This window comes from Camarhynchus parvulus, chromosome 2, assembly GCF_901933205.1.
Source record: "Camarhynchus parvulus chromosome 2, STF_HiC, whole genome shotgun sequence".
In the NCBI taxonomy this organism is placed as follows: Eukaryota; Metazoa; Chordata; class Aves; order Passeriformes; family Thraupidae; genus Camarhynchus; species Camarhynchus parvulus.
In genome coordinates, this window is record NC_044572.1 from 80054809 (window position 1) to 80076955 (window position 22147).

Consider the following 22147-nt stretch of genomic DNA (forward strand, 5'->3'; position numbering starts at 1 on the left):
TTAAACTTTTAATTATTACTATAAACCCTTGCAATATGTCTACCTAAGGAAGAAGAGGGAGGAATGTCTAGTGTCAAAAGCACAACTCCTTAATTTTGTCCGTTACAAAATGAACAAACATAAAATACAACCCTTTCAAACATGTTTTTCAAGCTGTTTCACAGTCATTCACCAGGAGCTGGAAAAACAGGAATCCACAAGAGGACTGCACCACTTAGAACGTCCTGTCAATAGCAGACCAGTACACCTAGTAAGTCTTCCAGCTCAAAATACCTTCCTGCTCCACCATCAGACTTGCTGTGGCATAGCCCTTGCTGTATTTCTGCTCCCTTCATGCTCCTGCCATGACTCAGTATTCCAGCTCCATGAGCAGTGGGCATGCACAAAGGCATTCAGTCTGTTACCTTGCTGGGATAACAAGACTAGCAGCTCAAGAACCTTCTCAGCAGCTACCTCCAAATCAGGTCCTGCTCTGGGCAGGAGACACCTGCCTGGGCTTTTGAGCCTCTGCTGCTCTATTCTTCTCCAGCTCCTCTGCCTTCCTCCGCTCCTCTTTCAGCTCCTTGTATCTCCATTTGGGAATCTGCAGATAGGGGTCCTCCTTGGCGCTGCTCCTCCTCCTGGCCTTTTCTGGCTGGAAGGTGGGCGGAGGAGCCTTGCTGACACGGACTTTGGGGATGACAAATCCCGGCCGGACGCTGCTCCGTCGAAGCAGGTGGAGCGGCAACAGGCTTGCTTTCCTTGTGGCTACTGTGGTCACCTGGGACATGGCCATGCTGATGGGCTGCAGGCTGGCTCGACGCTCCTTCTTCTTGGGGACCACGGTGACTCTGGAGTTCTGGAAGAGCTTCTCGTAGCTGCTAACGTGGTCTTTGTCTTGAGATCGGATCTCCTCTGCTCTCTGCTTCCTAAGGATTTCCTGCACTGCCAGTCTGCGTTTCCCCACACAAGGTGGGCTGCCTGGGCACACGGTCCGGCACCCCAGGGCGATGAAGGGACTTCCCAAACTTGTTGTCACCTTCACCATGTGGTCAAGGACCCCATCCTCTTCCGGGCCATAGAAAGACCGGAACGAGACAGCTGCCCTTACGCACTCAGAAATCTTCTGCAAACAGCTTTTTGGCTCTGCAGCCTTGGCAAGAAGTTCCTTCATTTTTGGCCATTCTGGTTTATATTGATCAGAAAACTGTTCTGGGCATGGCCTGTCCATCAGCTTCTGCATGACAAAGGCAGACTCTGATCTTCCTGTGAAACAAGCCCATTCCCATGAAGTCAGTCCACGGCTTGGGTCAGTTGCATGAACATTTGCCCCTCAAAAGAAAAACAATTAGTATTAATTAATTAAAACACCCATATTCCTGTTATCAGAAGTGAGTCAGGCAGATCCCTACAAGAAAATGTCACATAAAATACACAATAATATTTGTGTCAAAATGAACATGCAATAAGGATAGATCTGGTTCCTGACTTTATGAACTCCTTATGTATTTAAAACAAGGTAAAAGACATTAAGACTGCATATATGAAATTCTCTTAAAATTACAAATAATGAAATAATGAATTTCACCTGCATTTAATCTTGACTGCCATTTTAACATCCATTCACTTGAGCTCACAAGAAGAGTTACAGATAGGGAAAGAAACAATTCTCTACAAATAAATCCTTCCCCACATTGAATAGTGGACATTTTACTGGTTACTTCCACTTGGAAGAAAGGTCTTAGGCTAGTGAACACAAGTTCCATGAAAATATCCACTCACTGCTCACTAGGGGTAAAAACAGCAAATAAAATACAATTAATTTCTTTAAAAGTATCTCCATTAAAAATGGGGAAAAAAGAAAGCAAAAAACCATGCAATTAATGTTATCTTATGCCTGGAATGACCCTATAGAATTGGAAATGTTGAGAAGATGGTAACAAGGGTGATCAAATATAAGGAAAGTTTCCATAAACATCAGAGTGGGTAATGGGTGAGATGGACCTTCAGTCTGAACCCAGAACAGCTGTTCTCATCTACCTGAGATTCCCAGCCCTAAGGAAATGAAATAATTGTTAGCCAAAACATTCTGTTATGCTAAGCGGACTGGCCATAAAAGGCAGCTGGGATACAGGCTACACAGCAGAGGCTTAGACATTTGAAGTGTTTTGACCTGGAAGGAAATTATTTCAAGTGGCCTATCCTTCTCCCATTCCCAGTTTATGATCTTTATCTCTCCAATTCTGACATCTGTTCCCATCACCGTTCTTTTTTTTTTCTCACATATTTCTGCATCCTTTTCCATCTTTGCATTTCTTTTGATCTCTCCATCTTCCTATAAGACTCCACACATTGGATTTTGCCCTTGTTCTTCACTCTTTTGTTTTCAAGTGGAGTTACACTCTTCTCTCCTGGGGCACCCGGGTGTTTGAAAAGAGGATACAAGAGTATCACGAGAAGCAGGCATCCCAGTCTGCCCTATGGTATCCTTTACAACTTCCTTAGTATCATACCCACATTCCTTGGCAACCAGAAAATTGCAAGGAAGCCCTCCCACGATATCAGGGTGGGGCTGAGGGCATTTGTCCATGAGGGTGACATGTGCCCAGTCCTGCTGATGGAAAAGAGCTTTGTAAAGGACATAGAAAGCTCAATTCAAAGTGCACCTGTGGAAGAATGGCTGCAGAACAATGAACAGCAGCAAGTGGTTCTGGAAGCTGAACTTACCAGAACACTGTTGCAAATAGCCAGCAGATTACAGCTGGTGAATGCTAAAGGATACAAAAGACCTGTCAAAAAATTGGCTTGATGGCACCAATTAAAAAGAATCTCAGAGACGTGTCAAGGACTTGACAACTGGCACCATATCCTGTGCTTTGCATCCAAGTGATCCTGGGCACACCACCTGGGCACACACATCTTGATGCTCTACAGTACATGGGTATGAAGGTGAATGAATGAAATCAATGAGAGAATGAGGGAATACTCAGGCAGACAGGTTCTTAAACTGAAAATCCTTTGGTTTATACTCTGCCTTTGAACTTTGATCTCAGAGGGAGCTTTGCACGCTCCAGTCTGCAGACTGTTCAGCAGATCTGTTCCCTGGGACAGGCACGGGCACTTTGCCCAGCTGCCTTCAACATACTGAGCTCTGCAACATTTAGTCATGGTTTACTCATATCTCTGTCCCTGCAGACAGTTTCTGGGTTTCTTGAAGAAGTTTAAAGCTGGGATACAAAGAACATTGATTAATTGAAGGGCTTCTTTACCAGATGAAGGGCCATTTTCAAACAGCCAACAGAAAACTGACCTACACAGATCCTGTCACAAAAGTGACAGTCTATCCCATTGCTTTGCAAGAAGGAGATGTCTAGAGATCTGAGGAAAGGAAGAGAGAATACTGGTAATGAGACTGTTACCAGAATACTGGTACAGAGAATAATAATATTTTTTTTTCCACCTGGATTATCTTGGAGACAGCATTTCAAACTGCAATAAGGAGGACTTGATATAAGGAAAAGCAACCACAAACCAGTTTGTGGTGGCTTCACTAAAACCTTTCCCACAAAGGATGTTTTGTCATTATAGGAAGACAAAGAAAAAAGAGAGGATGGGGAAAGTGGTAAAAACCTCAGCTTTATTAAGTTAGTTCCCAAGTCTATGAGAAAATCCCTAAAGAGAAGATGCTGGAGACATAGATCAAGAATGGACGTGGAAGGAGACACCCTAAGCAAAATTGCTGGTAACAGTTTAAATGTAATTTAAGTTAAATTTGCAGAAAGGACACTCAGAGAGAGAGCACCAGGGCACTGCAGGGAGTCAAGCGTTGGACCCGGATTGGAAGGCAGAAAGGAGCCAAAGACAAGGAAGGAATCAAATCAAAGAGTTCACAAGCTATGGATTTGAAGAAAGGATTGCAAGGTCTCAGAGGCAGAATGGTTTGATGAAGTTTATGACTGCAGACATGACAGATAAATCAGTGAGAAGAGGGAAGAAGACATACCAACACATACCTCCTGCTCCACTAACCTGTTTATGAACCTCCCTACCCAAACTTCCTAGCTTTGAATTTCTCTCATCTCATGCTAGCCTCATTCCCGGGTCCCTTCTTAACACTTGCCTGAATCTGAACTCCTTCCCAAAAGAGCTTACTGTGACTGTGGCAAATTATATGGAAGTTGTTTCCTTGATGTAACATATAACAGGCAAGGAATTAATATAGGAAGAACAGCAGCTAAAGGAATTGTCTTCAAATAAAAAATTTAATTATCAGCTTGTAAACAAGCAAGAGGTCTGGACAGCTGTTTACCATTACCTTCAAGAAAAAGTCATTTTAGTTCTGATATAGTGCAGCTGTGAGAATTTGGAGCAGAGTAGTTCAAAAAGAACAGTGTGAGAAAGTGCTCACTGGGAGCTCCCCACCTTTGCTTGGGGGCTGCACTCAGCTCTGGTCCTTGTCTGGGCTATGCCTGTGTCCTGCTGGCCTGGACCCCGACCCACAGACTTAATTTCTTGTTTTGCCTCAGACCTACCTTTTCTCTGTGAACTTGCCCTTGTTATCATGGACTTGCCTGGCAACCACTGCAGTGCTGCCTGATCCAGGTTATTGACACCAGCCCTGCCACGTTCCTTAAAGGAGCACCTTTGTTGATGAGGCTGATGCTGTCACCCTTGGCTCACCTTCGTCTGAGGAGAAGCCCATTCTTTCTGGCAGATGGATGCCCAGGTGTTTTGGAAACTCTGTCTCAGAAAACAATACTACAGAGTATTGAAATCCCAACCTACCAACAGAAATCAATGCTGACTTTGTACCTGGTATCATAAAATCTCTTCTAAGGTGTTATTCACCATAGTTTTATTGATTTTTCTGTGCAAATCAGGATACATTCCTGAACAAACTTGTTATTCAGCAGAATGCCTTATCTGGAATATACATGAGTAGTCATGTCCCTTTGTAAATGCGATAGCAGTCTTATTGAACTAATTGTCATTTCAGTGTAACTATAGCTTACAAGTTTTCTTTCAGGAATGCTGCACTTGCCACTTCCCTTGCTTTTCCTAGAAGTTTCCCTGAAGATCATTTTCAGCACAATTGAACACACATGCTCCTTTAGGATATAAATATCCTATTTTATTAAGACTTCACATCCTTTTGAGATGCAGAACTGGCATCTTGAGTTTAAAGATGGGGCTGAGGAGGCTCAGGTGTCTGTTGCCATCCTGTTTTTTGGGTGGTGTTTAAAGTCCAGTCTCCAGATCCAGGGCCACTCTGACAGCATTACTAAAGCAGCACTGAGTTTAGACTGGAGATTACAGCAGGGCTTGACACGTGAATAGCAACCAGCATTTCTGGCTGGCTCCCCTGATGAGCGCTGGCAGCGGCGCGGTGCTGGCAGCGCAGCAGCCTGTGACAAACTGCCGGCGGGAGAGCGGGCCCCCCTCACCCGCTGTGCGCTCACAAACAGCAAATTCACATGTTCCAAAGGCTCCCTCTGAAACAGCAACGCTATGGCCAAGTGTCTCAGAGTGCCTTAATCTTGTAGTGATTGACCTTGGCCCCCCTCCACGAACTCAAATTTCAGAAAGAGCAGTCACTTTGGCAATCCAGCCCCGACCATCTGTCACACATTGCTGTTACCTCTTTCCCCATCTGACTGTGCTGAATCCATGCTAAGGCAGCTAGGAAGGTGAGTTATTTTGCTCCTCCTGCATTGCCATCAGCAGAGGTCTTACCCAAGCCACTGGATGGATACCAGGTTTAAAAACCTCCTGGCTGTAACTCTTTTCTAAACACACATAAATGCTTTGTAGCTGTGCAAGGAGACCCACAGCTGATTATGGGTGTTTCCCCTCTATGCTGCCATGCATTTTTACATTTTAATATCAAATTTTACTGCTTTATTTGTGAAATTGATTCTTTCACCAAATCTTTTAATAACTTCTTTTACCTTCTGCAGCTCACTAGTACTTAATTATTGGCACCCACTCAGTGTCCCTTCAATCCCAAACTACTTCTAAATCCATTCTGAATGAGAATTTCCCTCCTTCCCTCCCTCTGTTTCACCAGACTGTGCAGTGCTAAAAAATACTCAGATACTAAAATGGGAGCAGGCAATTTACTGCACTTCCTTTGTGGCCCCTAATTTGAGCTGAAAATGTGAGGAACTGCAAGTACTCACCAAAACTGCAATTAAGAAAATCAAAAGTATATTAACTTGCCATATCTTTAGTTGGTGGATGACCTTTGGTACCCTCTCTATCTCTGATGCCAAACCAGGCTGATAAAGCTTTCTGCAGGCAAACTCAAGATGGAGGATAAAAAAAAAGCCATTTTCTGGCTGTCTAAAGGTTTGTTCTCCCCAGTATTTGGGGTTTTTTTATGAATCATGGAAACAAGAAATGGCTATTCAGATGCCAGAGGCAGCAACCACAGAAGTGAACTTTGATAATATTTTAGTATAAGAATCAGAATAACAAGTACTGGGTTATTTGCATAGATGAAGGGTTGTGAAACAGCTTCTAGTGACCCAAACAGAAAGAACAAGCTTCCCTCAGATCTCTAGTGATAATGATAGGTCATGACACCATAAGGCAAATTTGACAAGTCAGAAAATCATAGGATTGAAGTTTCATTTTAAGTGATGATTTATAACACTCACTGGAAAATTCTGAACTAGCATCTGCAAGATGTATGTGTGAGTCCAGAAAGTGCATCTGTTTCTAGCGGTGTTCGAGCTCTGACAGCTTCATAATTTTCTGTTATAAAAATTTTAAATGAATTATCCAGTTCCTAAGCCCTTTTTCCAGAGCAAGAGGCTACAGAACCTAGCAGAAAATAACATACCAGTTACCACATCATGTTTTCTGTGTCATATCAATGTCTAGAAACTGGATATTATGGAATGAAGGATAGTAATATCACTATGCTCGATAAAATCATGTGACTTAAAATACTCTGATTATGAAGGGCTAGACTCTTGTGACAGCAAAATCACTGAAATGAACTCCTTATTCAAGATCTCTCTCGATGAGATGGACCTGTAGGACTCTTGATCTAGACAGTAACAATATTCACATGTCATTTGTTATTATTTCCACATATTTAATTTGTGTTTTCATATCTGCAGCTGACAAACAAGTATATATAGTAATATAAGCTAGTTATTTAATTGTTATCTAACAGTTCATATACCAATTATTTCATATTAAAAAACCCATACAATATTGTGGCTTAAAAATGCTGTATGTTAGGACCGCTCTTGTAGAGGCTGGTGCCCCTCAAGGGGCCTTCTGATTCTCCTCTCCCTTCACCTTGCAATGCAACACAGCCAGAAATTCAACAGCAGACAAGACCCAAAAGCAAGAAACATAATTCTTGCTCTCAGATGTGAAGAGAGACAGGTGGGCAGAGAAAGACCTGCTCCCTCCTTGTGCCACAGCTCCCTCTTGCAGCAGACACAGACCTGGTGGTGCCCCCTTGCTCATAAACCTGGAGACCAAACTCAGAGCTGCAGAGGCATTAACAAAAAAGTAAGTGACCAGATTTCCCACCAGTGTTCCCTGGTGGGATGTGGCCCCTAAACACAACACTCCAACAGGAGCTGGAGCCCCCAAAGCTTTCCAGTCCCCAGCACAGTTAAGGCATAAATGGAAGTCTGGCTGCGATCTCACCCTTGCAGTGTCTGCCACACACAGAGACAGCAGCCAGCGACCGGCATGTCTTTCCCACTCGTGTCATGGATTTCATCAACTCCTGTTCTACAAATTTTGGTGATCCTGCTCCCCAGACTCTCCTGGAGACAATCAATCTCACCCTCAGAGCTCTAGGAGAGCTCCTGGGTAAGGTTGTACAAGCAAACTCCCGCAGTACGTGCCTTACTGCCTTGCCTATGGCTTAATTAAAAGCTGCACCCATTTCCAGGGAAGGCTGTACCACAGAGTAAACATTCCAAGAGCCAGTTTTATTCTTGGTAGTTTTTAGATAGTGACAAAGAAGAAGAAAAGCACTTTGCATACCTGCCATCATCAAGGCTTTCACACATTCTGTTCGGCCCTGCATTGCAGATTTCATCAGGGCTGTGAATCCAAACGCATTCCTCTTCTCAATATCAAGCCCAGGAAAATAGTTCAACAAATAGTTTGTGATGGTTATGTGCCCTTTAAAGAAACAAAAAAAGCAGAGAAAATGTCATACAATGCAGGTGCTGTCTCAAGGGCAAACCAAAAATTTACTCCTGTAGGTCTGGTAACTGGAAAATGCAGATAATTAACAAGACATCTTTTCTTTGTGTCCTCTTCCACTCAATGCTGTCATCAGCCTTAGGGTTAAGTGGCCCTGACTTTGACCAGAATACTGGGATAGGAGGGTTCCCACCTTCTCTCAAATTGCTCTCCTTTCTGAAAAGTCAGTTTAAGGTAAGGGAATAACTGAAGACCAGAAATGGTCGCTCTGAGGTTGCAAGGGGCCCCAGTTTTTTACCCAGGGACTAGCACTGCAGAGGGAATCCCTACAGCCTATGCCCCATCACCAGGGGCAACTTATTGCAAAGGTTCAGCTTTTTCCCTCCTCTGGTAAATTTGAGCCTTACAATCATGCTGCTTCATTAAAAAGTGATGACTGCACATAGTTGTTCCAGCCAACAGTGCTTTCAAACCATGCCAGGCCTGATACAAGAGAAAGGAATATTTTGTGTAGCATCCCACATTTTTATTTTTCCATCTGACAGTGTAAAGCCACTTGTCTACTCTCCTGCAGTTGGGAAATGGGATTGATGTTCAGTTTTGGTAGTAAAATAAATTATTTAAGTTCTGTTTCTAAAAGCAACTGTTGTTGCCATCCATGTGCCTTGTGTGCCAGGATAACTGGTGTCTACAAGGCTATATGGAGGAGCTGAACACATCTCTGGCTAAATGGTTGGAAGACCAATTAAGACACCAAATCTTTATAATTGGACTATCAGATGAATAGCTAGGGCCATTATGACTCATTCAAAACAGTTTTCCCTTCACTTGTCAATCATTTTATGATGCTTTGATGCTCTATAAAATAATGCCGTCTGTCAGGCAGCTGCAACAATCACAATTTAATTAGTAAGAGCTGTAAAAATATTCTCTCATTTTGCTCTGCAGACCAGATGACTATTCTGTGATGCATGCCATTCAAATTCATCTAGAAATGTTACTGAAGCAGATTATAATTCATACAGGACAATTTTAAAAGTCTGTAGCATCACATCTGGTATAGATTTCATTTCAGCAGCCACTTTGTACCAACACAGTCCTCCATTCATTTTGAAAAGCAAGTTAAGAAAGTCTTTTCCAATTGATTTTTTGTTGCAGGTGTTACTCTTTCTCTCCTATTTTTTTTTTACTCTGTTACCTTTCTGCATAACTGGAGACTCTCATGAAACCTGAGCAGATGTAGAGATAATGCAGATCAGATGAGCAACTCCAGAGACAGAGAAAAACAAATAAAAAGCTCCCTGTACCTTGAGCAATCCGATGAGAATGAAATATAAAGTTTCAGCAAACCACAGCAAGCTGAACAAAGCAAAAGTGAACTGTGTTCATGGCAGGATCAAGTGACCTGGTCCTGCTTACTCAGTACAGAGAATTCAGCTTTGCTTATTCTACGGCATAAAATCAAATCCTAGAAAGGAGTCAGTTGCTACTGGGAGAATCTTTGTGCCCAAATTGTTTTGCAAGACATGATCTGATTCAGTGATGTACAACATGTGTCTTCATGAAGGCTTTGGAACACTTGAAATCCTGCTTTTTAACCACAGAAACCAGAGACAAGATGAAACAAGTAGAAATAATAAAATGGAAGATTTTTCAGCAGTTATTACATCACTAAAGATGTTCTTCCCTTTGCCAAAAGTATAATTACAGTAAGAAATGTTTTGCAAATCTGGGGTGATCATAAGAATTAATCCTGAAAGACCTTTCTTAACCAAAACTCTCCAAGGGACTAGAAATGGCCTCAAATTAGACAGAAAAAAATAAGAGCAGTAAAATATGAAAGAAAATTAAGAAGTCTGTGATTCACAGAAGTTTTGTGTCTCAGGGATCCCTGAAAATCAGTTTTAATCTAGAGGATCTTCTGTCGTCTGAGGTTTTGCTTCAGATTTCCAGTTCAAACAGACATCAAATTCAAAGCAAAACTCAGAGCTGCCAAGTTTTAGTTCAAACCCTGTCATATACTTTTGATTTAATGCCATGAAGTTTGCTTTGGTTGTCCTGTGTCTGCGTGAACGAGCAGCCTGTACCTAATTTATAAACTGGGTGAGCCTCCTGTGATGTAAAGTCTGCTATGAAAGCCCTGTGCAGCTCTAAAATAAACGAGCCTGGGCTCAGCCTGTTTGGTGATACTGAATTCAAAGCAGGCTCTTGCTGTTTGCAAGCCAGATCTACTTCCTACCAGAACAGGCATGCCAAGGGCTCGCTTCTTTTCCCTGCGAGCCATATTTAGAGATCAGCACAGATGTCTGTAATAGCTTAATTCACTTAATTGCTGCCACAAAGGAAAGGCCTGTAATGATGACAATATTACCTAATAATCTGTGTAATGCAGGCAGAAGGATAAGCTGCATAGTAAGGAAGACCCTTTGTCAATAACATCTCACTCTGGAATTGTACCTGCAGAACGCTTGTGTTTGGCCTGTGGGCAGTGAACGCTTCCTCACAGATGGATGGAACCAAAGACACCCAGAAGGCTTTATCCTCTGGGTGCTTAAGGTGTTTGTGTTCTCATGTCTTTCTTAATAAACAGAAACTGGGATAACTTCCAATTTTGTGTTCCCAGCAAGGCTCTCAAACTGTAACATAAAACATCTATACTTTGTAAGCAAATGCAACTCCCTCTGAACACCAGTGCATGCCAATTACTATACACTGATGTAGCTATGTCCCCATCAGCAGCAGAACTGAGGAAAAAAAATGTAATTTTCCTTCTTTTCCTTTTCCACTTGTTATTTCAACTGCATGTTTGCATCAATCTTCCTTTTTTTTCTGCATTGTCCTTGTAATGATGTTTAATGATTTTGCTTCTGCTTCAATAGCATTGCCATCCATTTCTGGGCACCACCTGCTGCAGACTGCAATGCATTTACAGTTCTGGAAGGCAAGCTCTCTCTGAAAAGGGATATAAGAAATAGGAAACATAGAGAAAGCAGAGGAACAGACCAATTTTCAAATGTGACATTTACACACAAAGCAGAGCACTTTGTGGTTATTTTTCTATATTAATAAGCTTGTTAAGACAGAATTGTTTTTCACTAATCCTTCTAACCTGTTCTAACCCGTCTTTCTCTGGTCAGCCCATGCAGAAAACTTCAGCCTTAGATACTTTTGTTGGAGGATAAGAATCTCAAATTATCAAAAGCAATATGAGGAACTGAATTCATTCATCTTCTGAGACTCTAGTTGCTCTTTAATTTAATCCTATTTATTTCAAGCTGATGCTCATATTTGAGCATCGTGTCTGGGCAGTCATGAAATGGCATAGGCAAATGTGGATTTTAAACTCCTCAGCACAAGTGAAGAGACCTCCCTGTCATCTGTTTTGGTATCTATACACAAGGAACAACTCCTCCTCAAGACCACATGATTTTTTCCCATCCAGTTCCCCTTTGGGGTCTGGCCATACGCAATGGCCCACCTGGCAATTGATCGTAACAAAAATGGCAGCACTTTCCAAAACCTTCAAATACATCTCACAGATACATGAAATAAGGTGGATTTGATATTAGACTTTCCACAGGAAAACCCATAGTTTTGGTGTAAACAACAGTGATCTCAGAATAATTTATTTTGCAAAAATGTGATTACTTTACTAAAGTTAACCCCTCCCCCAACAAATAAATTCTCCACTAAAGGCAAGCTTGTATAAGCTTTGCTTTCAGGTCTTCATAATGCACTGCCCAGTGTTACTACTTAACATCCAGCAATAATTAAGCAGCATCTATTGCACTGTAATTCCTCTGGTTGCAATGTTAGCCTCACAGTAATCTCTATTAACACTGCAGCAGTATCTTGTGATAATTAATAAATAACTGGTGTAAACCCTGTAGCTCAGGATTAGCACAAGCAGGGGAAAACATCCAGGTTGCTGGGGGGTTGTATAAGTTTCTGTTGACTACAGTAATTTCCAGTTGCTTTTGGGATCAATAGCAAGTACTGGCAGAGATTGTCAAATCAATGTCAGCCCACTGGATTAATTCTGAGCTAATTAGCATGAGTTATAAAGGTCAAGAAGGAGGCAGTGTTAAACCTTTTTTAGCTCAAATTTATATTAAGGCAGATAAATAAAAGTAAATTAGTGTTTTGGGGACTTTTCCACCTTCTTTGGAAAGCTACTGTACTCATGACTTTGCTATGAACGTGGTCACGGTTCTTTCTTCCAGTATTCAAGACCCATCTTGCAGGAACTTTCACAGAGTTCACTTTTTGGTACAACACAAAGCAAGGTTAGGTACTACCTGGAAATGTCCAGTGGCACTATTACTAAATTGACATGGAAACCGAACTGATCCAATCTTTAGATGTGGCTTGTAATGCCCATTGATATTCCCTGATGGAAATTTGTTCTCTTGAGGCAGCCAGTGTCCAGGAGTGAGGACTATGTCCCATGAGCTCCCACAAACATCCCAGACTCTTCACCAGTCAGCAGACATGATAAAGGCCAGCTGTGCATTGCCTTGGAAAGTGACTGCCTTTGCAGAGTGCACTTGAAGGATGCAAAGGAAACCAGAGATACAGAGCTAGGCAGCCCCTGAAAAAGCTTTTAGATTACAAAGTGATGGCATCCTTCCTTGGAGAAATTTTTCCTGATTTACATGCTTTAGCACTTCTGTTAACACTCGTTAGAGGAAACTAAACTTTCCCTTAAAGATTGAAGCACAGCCCTTCAGTTTAAACAGAAATAATCAAATGATTGTTTTCTAACTGAACACTGGAAGCAAGGAACTCTCCCAGGAGCTTCTCTTATATCTAAGTGTAAGACTTATTCACTGTACATTACCATGCTGGGTGGGATAAAAGAAAAAGCTTGTGCTAAACTCCAGTCTGCATCAGGATTAACATGGTCAATGTTGATATCAGCTGTTACAAAAGGATCATTGACAAATCCTAAATCCTGCTGAGGTCTTTTGCTTTTCAGCTGTGGAGTGGATGAAGGATGTCTTAGCGGGTAAGGTATTTCTTAATGATGATATGTTTTCCTACACTCATCAATTCCTACAGACCCTCTGAGGTAGGTGCAGCAAGTATGGGAGAAAAGCACTAATGCAGCACATTACATGTCCACAGTGTTCAGTTGTTGCTCCCCAAAGCAAACATTGGAAAATCAGCTTAAAGGAACAAAGCACTATAAGACTGCACACTTGGGATGAGGTTTTCTTTATTTTAAGTTTAAATAATTAATGGCATCTACTAAAAACATATAGCTTTTGCTCCCTTAATCTGCTGGATAAATACTATTGTAGATTAATTAGTTCAAAGAAAATCATGACAAACCTTGGAAGTGGGCTTAGCCAGAATTATTTTACACAGAATAATTTCTTTCAGGGATTTGAAACAAAAATCCTAAAATAAAGTGGCCTAAACACACACTCCTCCCAAGACCCTGCATGTAAGAGGCAATACAGAGAGCCTTACCTGCCTGTGCAGCTGTAATTAGAGCCGTGTTCCCCTCGTTGTCCTGCCAGTTCACATCAAGGTGAGGGCATTGTGCTAAGGCTATTACAATATCCACATAACCTTGGTAACAGGCAACAATAAGACCATTCTGTAAGTAAAATATAAAGAGAGACTTAGGTTTGCCAGACTGAGAAAAATTCACTGAAGAAGCTTACTAGACAGCTGTTTAATTTTTTTTTTTCTTCCAGACTCAAGAACTGAAAAGGTACCAGCACAACTAGTGATCACCTCCAGGCACAATGTTCAGATCCACACACTTCTTTTTATCTCTGCCCTTTGGCAAGTAATGTTTGATACTCCTCGTAAATACCTAAGAGAGTAGGTATTACATTATGCTACATGCAAAGTAACTGTTTATAAATGGCTTATGCTTATATGGCTATATACTCTATACTCAAATGAGAATAAATCTGATTTTATTATATAATAAAATGAACCCAGCAGGTAAGATGAACTGGACCTGCTCTGAATATTAATTCTCAGAAAAACAGCTATTTGTTCCATGAAGGGAAAGTTGTGGGCAGGAGTTGTGTTCATACTGCCTGTTGCTATCGTTAAATAATTCAAATTTCCCATTAGAACTACGCCTCCTTTTTTTATAATCATAAATAAAATTAAATTGCTTTTAGAGGTCCTGTTTAATGTGTTTTATGACAGCTGGAGGCTGTAAAATTTCCAGGAGGAAGCCAAGCCAGGAGGTAAACCCTGTAACTACGCTTGGTACCCAGATAGTGTTTCACTCCACAGCAGCAAACTGACAGCTTTCCTAAAATACTGCAAAATACACTTGTCATTAATTAAATGGAACCACAGTGCTTAATCCTGGCTGCTCTCTTGACCACTCAGATTAAAGCCATTATCTCCAGTCTTCAGGATTATCTTGGGCAGCCCTCGTTCAGCCTGGGGTTGATGGGTGTAGGGGAGGGCAGGCGCAGAACAATCAGCGCTCCCTGCGCTCCCTCCTCGCTGCCAGCGCATCACTCAGCGAGCCCGAGCTCAGTGTGAGCATCTGACTGCCCAAAAGATGGGGGCAGAGACACAAATCTCAAACTGCCTGCTTGCTCTGCCTGCCTGAAATGCACTCACACCAAAGACTTGCAGGGAGAACCTGGTTATGGAAACAGACTGGCCCACCCTGACTCCTCCATCACTTTTCTCTTGCCTGTACATTCTCTTTATTTCTTTTCCCCATGAACATTGCTAAAACAGAGATGTTCAGGAGCTGACAGCTATGGCTTCTGATTTATTGTCATCTTAACTAGTTAGTTACTTGTTCAGTGTCCTGTTTCACTGTCATTCTGGATAGTTCTCTTGGCTGAGGTGGCAAACACCTTCATTGAGATACAGGAGTGATAGCTACTTTTCAGGCTCTTCACAGGCTATGTAGGTTATTTCTCAATTACATCTCTCAATAAAATAATTACTCTGCTTTCTTTTGTTCTCAATTCACTCTTGCCCTCAGCATGAAGCAACACCTACCATTGCTTTATAAAGGGCATCTTCATTTCCTTGTGAAGCACCTGTAATACTTCAAAGACTTCTATAGAAATTGTACAGAGGATTCTGCCAAAAGTAATTTATTTTCAGCTTTTTTTTTTTTTACTGAACGTATGTACTTTCCTGGTGAGATTGTACAGATTAATCCAAGTTTTACTGTAATGTAATAGTCTTTAGCTTTTAAGAAAAATGTGTCAGTGTCCATTTTCTAAGGGTTGAGCATTATTTCAATTCTTTAATAGTTTAATTTTTCACCTGATGATCAGGATATAGGTCTTTACAACTCCAAAAGCTGTGAAGATTTAAAACACCACGCAGTCATTCAGTAAAATGTCCGTTACTTATGATAGCAGAAAATTAAGTTTACAATTATTTGGAGACCAAAAGGTTTTGACAATAAGAAAAGAGATTCTATTATTCACTGGAAAAAATGGCATTTTTGAAGATAGTTTCAAAAAGGTTGTAAGAATAACTAGAAGTAGCTATCTCTACCTCTAATGAAAAAAAAAACCAACAACCTGTTTCACCCAATATCTGGAGGATATTTTCACAGTATATTTTCACAGAATATTTTTTTGTTCTAAAAAAAGTGGCCAGATGCTTAAAATAAGTTTGGTTTTTTGTTGTCTTTGTAAAAGTATAAAGTTAAAATATTGTTAAAGTGTAGTAAAAAAATAATAACAAATATTAGTGGGGTTTTTTGTTTTGGGGGGGTTTTTGGGGGGGGGTTTTGCAAGAGGTTTTTCCATTACAGTATGGAGGGATTTTGTCCTACTTTTAGTGGACAGATAGGAACAGACAGATACATCTAACACTGGCATTCTGATTTCAGCAGATACAAGACACAAATTATCTTCAAATCAATCAAACTTACTCACCATTCTGTGTTTAAAAACCAGAAGGATTACTTAGGTGTCAACATTTTCTGAAGTTTATTTTCCAAAGATGCTATCAAAGACTGCTTACTAAGGGATAAAGAAAGGCAAGAGAGAGTAGGAACTTTCTGAGGGATTACATGATGCAGTAGCTCAGAAAATCATCCCTGAAGAATAGTTTTACAAATCTGAAGTGGGCCAGATAAGAGTGTGAGAACCCAATATTCGGTGGTGCATACACCCAGCAGTCCCTGGTTGAGAAGCAAAACAAGCTATGGCATGAGAAAATAAAACCAAATCCCTTCTGTAAAGCTGATGTGGTTTTTTTTCACCCCTTTTGCAGTTCTATGGGAGGTGGGTGAGACAGACTGCTTGCTGAGGGACTGCTTTCCTTTGCATAGCCCTTCCAACATGTCAGATGCTGAAAGGGGGTGCAGGGGGCTGTAGCTTTATGATGAAAGTTGCAATAAACTACTGGATTTGATGGTTATTTTCCAAATCCTTGTGAAATGATACAATGATAATTTGTGTTATCAGGCTGCTTTTCTTTTTCCTATTTTTTTTCCTTTGCATCCATTTCCAACCCTGTCTATATTCTGCTTGTTGAAAGCTAGTACAAACACATCAGCCAGCATGTGAAATCAGTCACTATCAAAGTGACTTAGTCTAGAATCTTTAAATTCATGTGCCAATAAATACTTCCATATATTAAAAACTCCTTCAACAGTCTCAATTAATAAGTGATACAAAATCGCCTCCAGCAAATTGCCTTTTGAAGAGATCAATAAAGCAGTAGCCTTTATCACAGCAGTGTGCAGGACAATACAGCTGTGAACTTAATGTCTTTTCAAAATCTAAAATAAATGAGTTTTAGTTAGAAAATACTGAACCTGAACAATCTGGTTACCCTGAGAAGAGAGATGGCATTAATATTCTACAAAGGCATCCATTATTCTGCTCCTTATATGAAAGGCCACAGTGCAATTATGAAATGGTCAGTATACGTGGAAAAAAAAAGTATTTTTTAAATTGAATCTTACCATTATTTTTGTCAGTAAGATCAATTCTCAGAAGTACCCACTACTTGTGCAGGCTTTAGGAGAAATAAAGATTGATAATTCTTCAAGGAATATTCTCTGCCTAAAAGGACTTTTCTCCTTCAACAGCATCCTTTCCCCTCTCCCTTCTGCACGTCTGCAAACACCACTTATTTTAAATAATAATAAAACTCAAACTATTCCCATTCATATATAGTAATAAGCATCAATTATTAGTGTAACTGTACATATGTCACAAGGTGCAAGCACAGCATCCTTGCTTTTCAGGGATACTCTGTTATCTGCCTTGCTCTCTCCCAATCAGTGGCCAGGGTTGCTGCCCATCATTCTCCCAGACCAATGAAAAAGATCCTCTGTGCATAAGAGACTTAAGATATGAAACAAGGTTTGCAACTGATCCTATTTCATTTTTCAAATACCACGCACAGGCCCTGTGTGACAAACAAGAAAGAGTGAGCCATCCATCACACCAACTGCATTAACATTTACTGTCATTTTTCCACAGAAAGGGAGGTGGAAAGTCAGCTCAGGAATAGGTTTTTTCCTAGTAGAAGCCACAATACTTCCAGGTGTTGGGGGCTCTATCTTTTCTCTGGAGAATATTTGGCATTACACAGAGCTTCCCCACAGTTTTTCTGTAGTATATGATATACCTGACTTTTTGTGTAACCAGCACAGTTTTGAAAGATCCCCCTTTGTTTTGAAGTGTCAGAAAAATTAAGAATATATGACAAAACAGTCCCAGACAAAATACTTGTTTTCCATATATTCTAAATAAAGTATAACTACTTTTCTTATTTTCTTCTCAGAGTACACAAATTTACATAACAGGCATGGGAATACCTGAAGTTACTCAGATGTTGCAACACCTTCCTCAAGCAGCGAACCTTCTGATTCTCTTTAAAATTATAATTCTCCATGTGCCTTTGATTTCATGCAGGACTGGAATAGTGCTGCCACTATGAAAATAAATTCTGTTTTGCTCAGCTGTGTTGGCTAATGACATAATAACATGTCTGATTAAGTGAGGTCATGGATATCTCAAGAGACAATTTTATAAATCAGATATTATGACAAAATTACTGATGTAGGGCTATTTGTACGCTAGATCATTACAGATAATAGGGATCACAAGAAATACTCAAGGATCAATATTGAACTCAAGCTGAATAACAAGCAAATCACATACAGCATGCAATTAATTTAGCTTTTTCAAAGTTCTCTTTAGGCAACTTATTTTCCACTAAGATGCTGAGAATGAAAACAGCTTATTATAGTTTTTTGCCAATTACCCCAGACAAAATGAGTCTGGCAAAAGGCTAAATTGATATTACCCGTTGCTCTCCACAAGCACGGTGATAAACAACTGTCCAGTTTGCTTTGCATGCATCTGTAAGTACTAAGGACAATTCTGCAAGGCTGGTTTACTAGTAGTGATTAAAACCACATGTAATTGAATTAAATGAGATAATGATTCATTGTAATCCATAGTCACATGCAAGGACAACAATGAAAATTAGGTGTAAGTTAAAAATATGTTATTAAAATATTAAAAGTAGTAGAAATGAAAGAATAAAAAGGAATAAAGTAATAAAAAGTTGTGTTGAAGCATTTTCTTGTTGATTCATTGAATAATAATTCATGTGTTTAATATTTTGTCTTTTACAAAACTCATACAATAACAGAATTATATATATAAATATATAACCATAATTCTTGTACAAAGAAAAAAAATTAAAATCAGGTCAGGTATTTCAAAGCAAATCTCCCAAAATAATTTCAGGGTAATTCTGATAATTCTGATCCCCACTAAAAAAGCTCTGCAACTGTGTGAAACTTCACTCTAACAGAGATTCTACATTTATGTTGTATTAAAACAGAGCAAAATGGAGCACTGAGCCCCATGATCTGCTACATACTAATTTTTGTATCACACACAAAACCTTCCAGTATAAAAATAGCAATCTGAGAAGTTTTCAAAAGTGGCTTGAGCTTGTTTTGTATTTGGGTTTGGGTTGATTATTTCAACAGTGACAGAGACAAGGTAATTATTCAGGTCATCAATCCCACAAGCAGTGGTGTTTATGTGCTACAGAAATCCACCAAGCACATAAGCCCTAATATTATCTGCAGAAAATAATTTAGGCTGACCTTTTAAAGAAAGGACTGCAACAGCTTAGCCACATGCACATTTGTATTGGGAAAGTGACAAAAAAAAAAAAAAGAACTGGAAATTTAAATAAATTTTGTCCAACGGTTGCTTGATCAAAACTCCACATGCCTGGAAGGGGGAAAGGGGGGAGAGGTTAATTTTGCTAGGGAAAGTGATCAGAGAAGTACAAAAGGGCATGGATGGAGTGTCAGTGTGCAAAACTCTCTGCCTGCTCTGCAGAGGAACAGAGTAGCCCAAAGCCTAATCCTACATCCAAAATAGAGCTCAAATGACACTGCCCCTGCCAGTGCCTCAATACTGAAGGCACAAAATTCCCACCTTTGCATTGCAGAGTTATGAGCATTAACAGATCCATTTCCCAGTATGGACCACACTCCACAACATAAAAACACAGTCTAGTCCATGAACACACAGATGATGACCCATCATTTTTCTGCTCCAATTTTTGGGATGTGTTCAGCTTCACTTATTTCATAAACACTTCTTCAATCAGCCAGGCCACATGTCTTTAAGGAAAGGTATATGTATCATCTCTGCAGAAATCCTTACTTAATCTATTCTAATCCAAATCCCCATGATCACCTCTAAAAATAGTGCCAGGAAAGTTTGTTTTACTACGCCTGCAAAAGCTTGCATTACACAACAAAGAGAACCCGTGCCACTTGTGTAATAAAGCAGACAACAGGAAAAGGTAATAAAAATAGTGGGATTTTCCTTATTTACTAACATGTACATCATCTGAATTAGTTTCAGCATCATTGATGATGCAAGCAGCTGGCAGAAGCCTTGGAAGTAACTGCTAAGAGCTATAAGGGACTTACAAGGCAAATAAATTCATGCTGAGTAGTCAGAGATATTCCAGTGGGTGGGACATATAAGAAATACATGGCAATTCTGAGAGATGCTTATGAGATATTAACCCTTCCCTATTTTTTTAAATAATATCAAGATAATAAAAGCAAATAATTCAGTAGGAAATCTAAACTCCATGAGCTGATGGAGACCTAAGGGTTGTGCACTGTTCCCCAGGAGGCTGGAACATGTGTCCAGCTCCTGCACTGCCCCACATATCCCAACATCAGCCATCTGGCTACCTTTTGACACAGCTTTCTTGACCAAAGTCCAGGGGAAAGGACAGCTGAAGAGATGATCTTCAGCCCATGGGAAGCCTGATGGGAGGAGAACAGGAGCATTACACCAAAAATAGTGATCCTTCTTTCCTCCTTGCTCCCGCAGGGAGTTCTAATCTTCCCATGAGGCAAAGTCCAGGTAAGACAACACCTGGGTGCCCGGAAGCCCCACACCTCATCCTCCACCCCAGGGATGCTCCAGGAGCTGTGGGGGGTGACTTCTCTCTCACACTTCTTTATCTGCTGCATCTACCAGCACCTCTCACCCTACACCACACCACGTCCAGGGGCCTGGAGGGCTGATGAAGCATAGAAGACATTTTTGGACTGTACAACCTGACCAGCAGCCCATGGTGGCCAGCACCTCCTCTCCCCATCACCAGAGAAAAGGGCTGCTTTGTTCCTGGCTGTATCACATCCTCTGGACAATCGTTTCCATGGCAGAAGCAGGCCAGAAGCAGAGGATACTCAGGATTACATCTAACAGTGGGAACAACCCTGCAGAAAAAATATGAGCCAAGGGATGCTGTGCTGATTGAGTGGCAGGAGGCCTGGGCTGCATTGCCAGATGTTTTCCTCTGACTTATGCTGACACTTGATGACACTTCTTGAAACAGCAGCAACTGGATCTATGTTATCACGTGAAAAATCTTTTGTTGCTCTTTCCTCTGAACCTCAGCTGGAACTGAACATGTGAACAAGAACCAGCAGCAGCCACAACTAGCTTGGGCATATTTTAATGTTGAGATGCACGAGTTAGGAAATTGAATGTGATTCCATTAACACATATTTAAAAAAAAAAAAAAAAACAAACTGCTCAGGATGTTAGCAGATATACACATTCATGCTCAATATCAATTTTGTTAAAATACTGTATTACTTTTCATCGACAGTAAAGTTAAGGATTCTTAAGGATGGAAAAGGATTAGGAATCTACTCATCAATCTGAAATTTCATCAGGAAGAAGTTCCTTTGCTAGTCACAGCTGAATTACATGCAACAAAGCAATATACAGAATCAAGACGTTTATATGGAAAGAGAGGAAACTGGGATCATTTTCCCACAGAGTGATATTTGATGTGTGTAATCAGTCCAAAATAAAGCTTTGCAATGTATGTGAGATCTCTGGTCATGGCAGAACTAAACAAGGCATAATTTTAGAGAAGAACTAAGTAAGGAAACTTTAGGGAAATACTGCTTAATACAAATAACATATCCTTCAAATGAACTGACAGGTCATCTAGTGAAGCTTACCATCATTATACATAAGATAAAAAGAAGTTGTATAAGGATTCAGTAACATGGCAAAACAGCCCAGAATTCCATTTTTGAGAAAGAGTTCTCTGCTCTGTTTATGAGGTGCCTGGCTGCAAAGAACAGAAAGTAGTGTGGGAAAATGGTAGGGGAAGCAACACAAATTTTATCAGATTAAATTTCATATTTTAATTTTATTTAGATTGTCATGTTGGGTACAACAAATAAATAGTGGTGATCCCTGATAAATAATGCAGCCTTTACTAATCCTAGCTTACCTGTTTGTACTGCACATAGTAACAAGTGTTACTACTGTCAAATGTTAGTGCTGAGATTTCATAGTGTTGGTGGTAGTAACACAAGGTCCATAGCAGCCAAATTTACACAGTCCTCTATGTTTTGGCATCTGTGCTAAACAAGACATTCTGCTTTAAAAAAAGCAAGAGGTCTGGCTTCAGAAAAGAATGTAAATGATGTACTGTG

At 40.4% G+C, this 22147-nt stretch overlaps 1 protein-coding gene across 1 annotated transcript in view; it reads right to left on the reverse strand.

Moving 5' to 3' along the window:
• Positions 1 to 322: 322 nt before the first annotated feature.
• Positions 323 to 22147, reverse strand: part of ANKRD33B (ankyrin repeat domain 33B) — a 42671-nt gene continuing 20846 nt past the window's right edge. Inside the window, exons 2-4 of the mRNA XM_030943340.1 lie at positions 13636 to 13765; positions 7996 to 8136; positions 323 to 1311 (exon numbers count right to left, since the gene is read on the reverse strand). Of these exons, the coding sequence (XP_030799200.1) occupies positions 461 to 1311; positions 7996 to 8136; positions 13636 to 13765 (1122 nt within the window). The 3' untranslated portion in view covers positions 323 to 460. The remainder of the gene's footprint in view (positions 1312 to 7995; positions 8137 to 13635; positions 13766 to 22147) is intronic.